This window comes from Spinacia oleracea, chromosome 5 (genome assembly GCF_020520425.1).
Source record: "Spinacia oleracea cultivar Varoflay chromosome 5, BTI_SOV_V1, whole genome shotgun sequence".
Taxonomy (NCBI): domain Eukaryota; kingdom Viridiplantae; phylum Streptophyta; class Magnoliopsida; order Caryophyllales; family Amaranthaceae; genus Spinacia; species Spinacia oleracea.
In genome coordinates, this window is record NC_079491.1 from 16605125 (window position 1) to 16616742 (window position 11618).

The 11618-nt window shown below is 32.0% G+C and overlaps 1 protein-coding gene across 1 annotated transcript; it reads left to right on the forward strand.

Moving 5' to 3' along the window:
• Positions 1 to 521: 521 nt before the first annotated feature.
• On the forward strand, positions 522 to 2704 carry LOC110786036 (bidirectional sugar transporter SWEET12). Its single transcript, XM_021990545.2, has 6 exons — positions 522 to 698; positions 1088 to 1124; positions 1230 to 1440; positions 1551 to 1715; positions 1824 to 1943; positions 2042 to 2704. Exons 1-6 carry the CDS (start codon positions 641 to 643, stop codon positions 2363 to 2365), a joined length of 915 nt encoding a protein of 304 aa, XP_021846237.1. The 5' UTR covers positions 522 to 640; the 3' UTR covers positions 2366 to 2704.
• Positions 2705 to 11618: the final 8914 nt, after the last annotated feature.

Consider the following 11618-nt stretch of genomic DNA (forward strand, 5'->3'; position numbering starts at 1 on the left):
TATGACCCTAACTCAGTAATAGGCAATAACAACTAGGATAAGAACATTAGAAGGTACCTAGGTTTAACAACCAAATTTGGCTAATTATGAGTAATTATTTGATCAGAAATTCAATTAATTTTTATTTTATATTTATTTAAGAAAAAAATCAATTAAAAATAAAGAAAGGACTAGGAAATGCATGAGTGTGCATGCCAGGGGGAAATGTTTAGATAGTGGGATTACGTTAAAAGTATGAACAACTTGAAAAATAAAAGCCAAAGATATTAAAAATAATTAAAAATTAAAAATATAATTTTATAAAGAAAAATAAAATGAAAATAAAAAGAAGATGATGATAGAAAGATAATCAATCTATCACCACAAAACACTGTTTCATTGCTAGTTTGCTTCTTTATTTTTTTTATTTTTTCTCTAGTAATATTAATAATTGCATTGCCAAAAGTTAAGGTTTTATAATTTGTTTTCTTTTTTTCTTTACTCACTTTTTTCTCCACTATATAAAGAGCTTCTGCCACCTCTTACCATTTCGTCCAACAACAAGCAATTGCATTTACAGAGAGAAAGAGAGAAAACAAATACTTTCACTCTTCCAAAAAAAAAAAAAAGAGTAACCAAAATCAAAAACACAAAAAAAGAGATGGATTTTGCTCATTTCTTCGCACACCTTCCATGGATTACTATCTTTGGTCTCCTAGGTATATTATATAGTTTATATATCAATATTCTTATACTATATAGTTTATTCATTATACATACCGTCTTTGCATGGTATAGTACGTATTTCATCCATCGATCTGTATACAACGTACCAACTTTGGTATCGCTACAATATAGTTTCATTCATCATATTATACTAGGTTAAGTTTTTATTAAGTTGTAGTGGGATGTTACATTATTATTATTATGAGTAGTAGTGCATCAAAAAGTGTTACATTTAGTACTAATAATAATAATTATTATTATTAAATAGCACTTTTTCAATCATTTGCTTACATGTAAACAACATAGATTACACCTGTAGATTGTTTAATAATAAAGTAATTAATAATTATTAACTTTTGTTGCACTTTTGTCCTTGTTATAGGTAACACGATTTCCTTCATGGTCTTCCTTTCTCCAATGTAAGTCTTGAACATTGCTTGATTATTTAAAATAGTTACAAGCTTAATTGTATAAATTTACTAAATTTATGATTAATAATTTTAACGTTCGATTAAATTTTACAGCCCAACCTTTTACCGGATTTACAAGAAGAAATCAACAGAAGAATTCCAAAGCATTCCATATGTGATAGCCTTCTTCAGCTGCATACTTTGGCTATTGTATGCCTATGTTAAGACTGATGTGCTCTTTCTGGTCACCATCAATGTCTTCGGTCTCTTCATAGAAACCATCTATATTGCTATCTTCGTCGTCTACGCCAACAAGAAAACAAGGGTACGTACATGCATGCATGAACCCGTGTTTAGTAAAAAAAAAAAAAACATACCGACGTTTGTAGTGCACGTGCTAATTTTGTATAAACCAAATTAAATATAATGTTGCAGATCTCGACAATGAAGCAAATCATCCTTTTCAATGTTTTCGGGTTTGGTGTTATCTTCTTCTTCACGATGTTCATTGCAAAGACAACCCGTGTTCGGTTGTTGCTCCTCGGATGGATTTGCCTCATCTTCTCATTGTGTGTCTTCGTTGCTCCCCTAGGTGTTATGGTATGTACTACTACTACTACTACTACTACTACTTCTTCGTATGTATGTATAACATGTCGAATTTCATTAGAAAAGTACTAATTATATTATTATTATTTTTATCTACAGAGGAAAGTCATCCGCACCAAGAGTGTTGAGTACATGCCATTCTTCCTCTCATTCTTCCTCACCATAAGTGCCGTTGTTTGGTTCTTCTACGGTCTCCTCAAACACGATGTCTACATCGCGGTAAGAACGAAGTAATTAAGTTACCTTTACCTTACACAAAAGTGTTAAAAATGGATCGACTTAATACGTTAGTAACTTATTATTTGCAAAAAAAACAGGTACCAAATGTGCTAGGTTTCACGTTCGGAATCGTACAAATGATCCTATACGCCATGTACCGTAACGCTAAGCCAACAGAGAAAGACATTGAAGTAGGAAAGACAACCAAGGACATTTCAACCGATAATCAAATCATAATCGAAGAGCCAGTGAAACCACAGGCTAAGACACTAACTACACCTCCAACTAACGACGGACTTTTCGCCATTCAAATCCCGAACCTCAGCATGGTTAACCTTCACAACAATGTAATTGATGATCAGCCAATGAAGATTAGTGGTATAAATAACCATACTCCACCACCAATCTCGGTCGCCGTTTAAGGATGATGCTTTTTCATGGCAATACAATGATCAAATAGCCTTTGCATGGACCGACCTCCATCACTTCCATGTAAAAGATCAACTGTCATGAGGGGCTATATCCTAAATTCCACATCTCTTTTCTCTCAATCAACTTTCTTTTTCATTTTTATTTTAACAACCCCCCTCATTTTTACCTTTTTTTATTTCTATTTTGATCCATAATTTAATCTTTTGTAATTTTTGTTTCCATCATATAATTAAAAATGTCAATAAATATTTGTATTTTCGCTTATATCGTATCATTGGTGTACGTACTTGATCATAATCTAATGCAAATATGCATTATTTAAGTTTTTCTTTTCGAGTTTTCCATATTTTTTGCAACAATTTTCTTAATTATGGATCTATCATATAACACTAATTAGTTACATAAACAAGCTAGTAAAATTTTCGAAAGCTCGGGAATGCGACGAAAGTATTAAACATTAATTCATTCATCATAATGTAATCTAAGAAATGATATGATGGAGCAAGTTGAGATGAGTCGCCATAGCACTTTAAAGAAGATAAGTAGTGATAAGTTAGCATAAGGGGAAAAAGAAAGCAACTTCTTTCTTTTTATGTAGAAGCAATGTTCATCACAGAGCATGATCAAAAGTATATTACTAATAAAGGTGATGTTAATTGCTTAATAATTACATGGATATCTCTCTTACGTGTAGTGCCTAAATATCTTTCTTAATATATAAAATGGTTATCATATAAAATTAATAATAAAATAATTCTCTTAATGTAATCCTGGATAATTAGCTTAATTAGTTGAGCATTATTGGATTAGCTATATATATACTCCTTAGTGTTTTAATTTGTCTTATATATAAAAGAAAAAAGATAAAGAAAATTATATTGAATACTCCGTATAGTGGTTTGACCCCCTCTTTGGCCCCTTTTGCCCATTATAGAAGGCCAACAATGCAAAGGCTTTGGAGTTAAATAGTAGTGTTGCTACATGGGAAACTCATAGGTTCTGTTATTTAGAGTACGTAATCTATGATAATTGTGTACTTAAACCCTTAATATTCTGCTAATAGTGGAAAATAATTACTTAGTTGGAGTTCAATTTGAGCTGACTCATCAGTTCAAAATATTTTGATTAATGAACTACTTCACCAGTTCCATGAAGTTCTTCTAATTTGCCTTACATTTAAGTCTTTAACCATTTATATTATTTTAATTTCTATCTGTAGTTCTAAAAAATGATATTACCATAATTTACATTCAAATTTTTTTTAAAGATCTCACGTGATCAAAATTAATGTTGGCTGCTTAGAAGAAAAGAATTGAGTTAGAATTTAAATTTATTGTACCGGCCGGTTTGGTTAAATATGAGATTAATATTGCCTAGGAAGCTATTTATCCCATGAAGATTATACTGATTTCATAGGGAATGATATACGAACTACGAGTAATACCTCCGTTTTATAAAGATCTTTACGATTACTTTTTGCACAAATATTAAGATAAAAGTAGAAAAAGTGGTTGAAGATAATAAAATATGGATAAAGTAAGTAATAGAAATATGTAAAAAATATAGGGTGTAAGGAAAAAAAAAAGTAAAAGAAAATGAGTGGGAAATTGTAACTATTATGGGGTAAGAAGTATAAGGTAGTAAATTTTTATGTCCAAAAATAGAATAGAGCAAAGGGTAAAGACCATTATGAAACGGACTAAAACGGAAAGTGTAAATATTATTTTTAGAATGGATCGGATGTAGTATGTAATTAGAAGTATAGTGTTTGAGCAAGAAAAGTATGCATATATTTTCCCATACTTTTTTTTACCAAACAAACAAGTTCACCGCCTTCAACTTCTTATGATATTTTTGTATGAATCGACTAACACTTAACTTATTATCATACTTCTTATAGCTTTAAGGTTAGGTTCCTAGCTAGCTGGAGAATATATCTAATTAAAAACGTAACCCTTAATTGATTTATTTTTTTAACGTACATTTTAACCCAGCATTTTGGTGGAACATTATATGAGATGGAGTATACAGTATACTGTATACCGTAATTGGGTAGTAGAATCAATTGATATGATATCAACAGAGAATGAGAATTTGCAAGAAAGAAAATAGCAATGTAGACTAGTTGCAAATTGCAATTGAATGGGAGCTAGCTAGCAAACTTTCTAGTCATTAAACACTAGAACAGAATCTCCAAATATTCTTTTAAGGTTCCAAACACCTGGATTTAAGCCAAACATCATTTGTCCTTGTTTATCAAAGGTCCTCATATTCAACCCAATTCAGTAGATTCCTTTTGCTATTTTAGAATTTAGATACTTAGGGAATCTCTTTCATTCTTAGCTGTGGGAGCCTAGCTAGGTCATATTGTGATATTATTTAACTACTTTTACCATTCTATTCGATCTTGATATCTCAAGAACTACCAAAAAAGTTATTGAAATGTACCTAGCCGTTAGTGGCGTATCTTCCTTGTGCTTTGGATGGGCCTGACTTCTTCGCTGCAAAATTTTGTAGTGTGTTTAGGTATGCCCCTTCTTAAATTTGAGTACAATGGTATAAATTTCATACTTCTATATTGCTTAACTTTTTTGAGCGATTTCCTTCAATATTGCATAAAAATTCAATAATTCCCAAAATACGTTACTTTCTAAGTTAATTCTCACCATACCGTCCATGTAAGCAAGGGAGTAAGAGAAGTAATTTTTTTCCGGTTCAGCGTTGAACCGTCATCTGAGATAGCGGTTTCGTTTTAAAGCAAACCGCCATCTCAGATGGCGGTTCAATGTTATAAGCCACTTCTGAGATAGCGGTTTGCTTTAAAACAAAACCGCTATCTCAGATGGCGGTTGCTTTAAAACATAACGGGGGTACGGTAAGTTTTTGTTTTGGAAGCTCACTGTAAGTTTTGATTTAGGGAATATATAAACCGCTATATGAGATAGCGATTTATGTACATAAAGTCAACCGCTACCTGAGATAGCGGTTTAGTGCCGCTTTGTTAAAAAAAAATAGATCGGTTTTAATGCTGACGTGGACGGTATGGTGTGAATTAAGTTAAAAAGTGGCGCATTTTGGGAATTTGACGTTCTTTAAACAATATTGAAGGAAATCGCTCAACCTTTTTTATTGCCCCCTCAAAATAAAATTATTAATAGATTTTACTTTAATAATTAGATGAAAATTATCCTTTCAAAATCACTAATAAGCTAGTATTATGATAATGTAACCCTTTTAAATAGTTTATCTATCAAAAATTACTTTATAGTATAAAAAGTTAATCATGCCATGTTAAAAGTGACCACAAAATAGGTAAAAGATACCTGATATAAAAAAAAATAAAAAAAATGTGCAATGAATGCGTTCAAGACCTATTATTTTTCTTATACTAAAGTTGATTTTGCCACATATGATGAAGAGAATTGAAAAAGAGCACCATTTGTTTTATAATATACAAACTTTTCTATAAGGCGGTCTTACATAAAAGACCACATTTGTATCATACTCCGTATAAGTTAAGCAATGAAATCAATTAGTTAAGCACTTAAACTAATTAGTTAAGCACTGAAATCAATTAGTTAAGCAAAAAAAATAATTAGTTAAGCAATTGAATCAAATAATTAAGTAATGTAACCAATTAGTTAAGAAATTAAACCAATTAGTTAAGCAACCAAAGTGATCTTTCCGGTAAGACGATCTTACACAAAAGTTGCCGTTTATAATATACTCAAGAGAGGATCTTCCGTTGAGGCTATTCGGTGTTCAACCCCTAATTTTTGAAATTATTAGTTATAAATGCTAAACACACACATATAAGATGTTGTGATGTAGGTTGAAGTTTCAAATTCTGAGCCGTCATGTTTTTTTTTGCCATGATCTGTTACTGATGTACAAATATTATAATAATTTGTATTTTTAATGACAATCTAATAACAACAAATCAACATAAGTTGATGGAGTTGGTGGGGAACTCACCTTGTGACTTCCAAGTCACAAGTTCGAACCTCATCAACTGCGAAATGTTAGGGAGTGGCTCAAGCGATGACCTGCGGAGCTGGGCTGGTAACCTGTGCTAGGTGCTGGTTCAGTTAGGGTCCCTTCTTCTTACCTATTAAAAAAAAAAAAAATCTAATGACAACAGGTCGAAAATCCGTCGTAAAAAGCTTTTGTGACGGGCTAACAACCAAACAAAGACGGGAACAACCGTCACAAACGTCTTTTACGACGGGATTTTCCATTTATGACGACCCCTTTTATGACGGGTTCGCGACAGAAAACCGTCATTAATCAACGATTATCGACCTTTAGCGACGGAATTTCCCGTCGTTAATGGTACAATTTTTTGTAATGAAACGTACATCGATAAATCGTACAAAAATGTGCCAAAATCACTTTCCGATTGGGAAAAGGGAAAATAAAGAAGAGTGAAGAGAAGAGTTAAGAATGTCAAGCCGACATAATATAACACATGTTTTAGGAAAACGATCCCCCCCCCCCCCCCCCCCCCCCCCTAACTTTTCATTGTTATTTCTGCGCTCCCCTTTCTAATTCATTCACCATCTCACGTTATCAAATCAACTATGAACATAACTACGTAAGTAAATTATTATACTCTATATCCGCAATTTGGATTATACACCCGGTGTACAGTGCTCATTGTGCACCATATTGAACATTTATTGAAAATCTAATGAACATTGAGAACGATTTCAATGTATATGTACTAGTGAAATATTTAAACTATATGTTCTATGGATTTGAATTATATGTTCATTGGCTATATGTTCTTTGGGTATGAACAATATGTTATTTGTATTTGAACTATATGTTCTTTATAAAGCAGGGTGCACAGTGAGCATTGTGCACCCGGGTATATATATAAACCATATTTTGCTCTATATCACGTCGCTCACCTCCTTTTCATATAATCACATACTATGAAACATGATTTAATAGGAGACGAGTTATTCACTTGCTTGTTTGTAATAAATTTCATCAAATGATCGATGCATAATATCCAATGAAATAAGTTTGCCAAAGTGCATATATATATATATATATATATATATATATATATATTACCCATTCAACAAATGAAAGAGAGTATGCATATATAAACATGCAACTATAGTAGGTAAGAAAAAAGATCTTACTTAATCTGATACATTATGTAAATCACAAATTCTTATTTACAAGTGGTGTACAATAAATATTGTATACCGGAGTAAAAGTTCACTCAAAATACTTAAAAGTTAAGCTTATATATGTAAAAGTTATCCATTTATTAGTGATAATTTTTTTTTAATAAGACTTATTTCTTCAAAATCACTAATAATGTACTTCCTCCGATTTTTAATACTTGCAACGTTGGTAACTTTCACGCATGCCTATGCAAAACTTTGATCATTAATAATCTTTAATTCTCTTTAAGCAAAAATTATAAAAATTTAATATTTTGAAAATACAAATTGAGACGAATCTTACAAGATCCTACATGATTATGTTTTATCTTACGTATAAATCATCAACAATAGTCAAAATAGAATATGTGAATAGTGTAAAATACACAAACGTAGCGAGTATTAAAAATCGAAGGAAGTACATTATTAGTGATTTTGAAGAAATAAGTCTTATTAAAAAAAATCATTTAGCCCTTTAAAATGTTTATCGTTACGGAAATATCGCACCATTTATTTTTTACACTATTCACATTACGATTTTGGCCATTTTTTGTGATTCGTAAGTAAGAAAATTTTAGTCATGTGCGATCTTGTTAGATTCGTATCGATATATATTTTCTAAATATTATATTTTTATAATTTTTACTTACACTACAAGAAATTGTACTATTAACGACGGGAAATCCCGTCGCGAAAGTCCAATAATCGTTGATTAACGACGGGATTTCCTGTCGCGAACCCGACATAAAAGGGGGCCGTCGTTAATAGAAATCCCGTCGTAAATCCGTTGTAAACCCGTCGTAAAAGTCATTTGCGACGGTTATTCCTGTCATTGTTTGGTTGTTAGCCCCGTCGCAAAAGGCTTTTGCGACGGGATTTTTGACCCGTCATAATTAGGTTGTCGTTAAAGATACAAATTTTTGTAGTGTTACACACGATTTGAGATATTTAGAGTCAAAATAGGGGTTATAGGAGTAAAAGTCAATCATGGTGCGATATTTTCGGAACAGAGAAAATATAAAATTTAATCAAAACTAGGTTAAAGTTACATAAAAAAAAAGGGGTAAAAGTTATCTTGGTGTACAATAAATTTATTGTACACCTTGTGCGCGCAAGACTTTTTGTTTGTAAATAATCCAATGTAATCGTAGATATTATTCTGTGAATATCATAGATCTATTTAATGTTTATTTTATATTCCTAATGTACACTACTATATATACCCTTTAAAGTTAATGAAAATATGACATAAAATATTCGTTCATTTGAGCTACTCTTAATCATAACGATACTGATGGGGCTCGACCTTTTAACCTCCAAATCACAAGATGAGTTCCCCCATCAACCCACCAGCGTGTTGGTTACATAAAACTTATTAAGGTCTCTAAAGCATCATTAGCTATGACGTAGTATATCACCATATATAGTTAGCTAAATTGTTGAATTTAATTAACACTTCACCAATCACCAATGGCACTTTCGATAAAGTGCAACAATACGTACAAGACCATCATTGATCAGATTTCCAAATTTTGTTGACTACCAAATAAAATGTAAAATACAACAATATATAATCGAGATTCAAGAGTTACAGTCGAGAAATTCTCTAAACTTTCTCTTACAATTAATTAGGAAACGAATTCTGACTCGTTCTTTCTTTCCTCACTTCCATTTAAAGCCAGAAATCGATCATCAAAGTTAACGTTAGCTAGATAACGAATGCTTGGACGAAAATTCTACGTAAATGATTAAAAACACTATATGCATGCATACATGTTTCGTGACAAATTAAAGTGATGTATATAACAATAGTGGCAATCATAAGCACAAATGGAATTGCTTTATTGAAATTTCCAATCCCAAATATGTGTGAAGGATGTTAATTAAATCATATGAGTGGAGCTCATTGGTGATCAAATCCCTATCCAATAATCCAATAATCCAATAATCCAATCTAAGGTAGGAGTTAACCCACTTTGAATAAATATATAACATTGGATTTGGATTTCATACCATATCATATTTGATTTGCCAACCATGAATTTTGATTCAATTTTAATTTCAATATGATCCTCAATTCAATCTCTTCTTTATATCTTGTTTCCATCTTTTTTGGGGCCTTGTCACTACTTTTTTGTTATATGATAGCACAATCATGTTAATTAACGTGCATGAAACATGAAACATGAAACATGAAACAAATCAATTTTGCTTAGCTAATCCAATACCTACGTACTAATGCATTTGCTTCAATTCTCTATCTTAATTAAAAGTGTTTTTTCCTAGCTAGGGACAGTCAACCCCATTAATACCTCATTAAAATGTCATTTTGTTGGCTTTTTAGCAATCTCATCATCTTGTAGTGATAAATCTCAATGGTCCACCATTTATCAATATAGTACCATTAGCCAAATATATGGCCTCCACACCAAGGTTGTGGATGTCAAGTTGCAATATGTTTTATGAGGATAAACATTGAGTTTTTCTGAAGAATTCATATTAGTAGGTCTTGTATGAAACAGGCGTAAGGATATTTTAAGGTGGTGTGACCTTTTGATGACACTACAAAAAAAATCTCGTATAGCAACGGATATTTAGCGACGGATTTATATCCGTTTTTAATTTAGAGACGGAATATTCAACATCTGTCTCTAAATTTATTTAGAGACGGATATTGAAAATCCGTCGATACTTTTATCGAGGGATTTATAAATCCGTCTCTAATTTAGGGACGGATTTCAAATCCGTCTCTAAGTTAGGGACGGATTTTGAAATCCGTCTCTAAGTTAGGGACGGATTCCAAAATCCGTCTCTAAGTTTGGGACGGATTCCAAAATCCTTCTCTAAGTTAGGGACAAATTTCAAAATCTGTCCCTAATATGTTTTAGCAATTTCAAAACGTAAAGTCCACTAGCAATTTCTCATAGACTCTTCGTAGAAAGTTAGATCTAAATTAGAGACGGAATTTTAAAATCCGTCCCTAATGTGTTTTAGAAATTTCTCTAAATTAGAGAAAGAATTTTATATTCGTCCCTAATTTAGAGACGGAATGTTAAATCCGTTCCTAGTTTAGAGACGGATTTTCTAGATCCGTTTCTAATATTTCTTTTAATTATTATCAATTTTACACATAGAAGTATACAAGTTGTATTTGGTGTGGTTGGTTAGAGTTTCTCCTCGCGACTTTGAGGTCACAAGTTCGAATCCCCTTATCCATTCCCCTTGCAAAGCTAGACCGGGTTGACCTAAGCGAGATTTCGAACCGGTAATGGGACCGAGTTGAACCAAACATCTAACAATAGGTAGTAATTATTTTTACTTGCTAAATTTAGAGACGGATTTTTGAATCCGTCCCTAAATTTTACAGACGAATTTTTGAATCCGTCCCTAAATTTAGGGACGGATTTTAGAATCGGTCTCTAAATTTAGGGACGGATTCAAATATCCGTCTCTAAATATTAGATACGGATTTTATGGAATCGGTCCCTAAATTGAATTAGCGACAAGGTTTTTAAAAACGGATGTAATCCGTCCCTAAATCCGTCCCTAAGCACACATAGCGACGGATTTGACCCATTTAGAGACGGATTTGGTCTGTCGCTATATGAGCTTTTTTTTGTAGTGTGAATATGGGGCCATAGCTAGGCTATCTTTTTTTTCATTGATCTTATGAAAATGAGTGACATTTTTAGTTTTGTGATGAATTCTTGAGATTTTGGTGATTTGATTTTTTAGGTCAAGAGCATGGAGATTTACAAAATTGAATTGGCAATTTCAATTTTAAAAGAGTAAAATATATTATATCACTCACGTACAAGATATAACTGGTTATATGGTGTTAACAATATGAAATAACAAGATATAAAAGAGGTGAATTTTTCACTTTCAACTTTCCAACACAACATACATAGTTACGTATGAGATAAACCTCTATGATAACCGTAACATGGTTATGACATTTGGCCTAACATGTACATGAAATTGAGAACATCTATTTTTTTAGTTGTGACATTGTGATATGACCCTAGCTTCCTTTGTAAGGATTTGATTGAATTACTTTAGA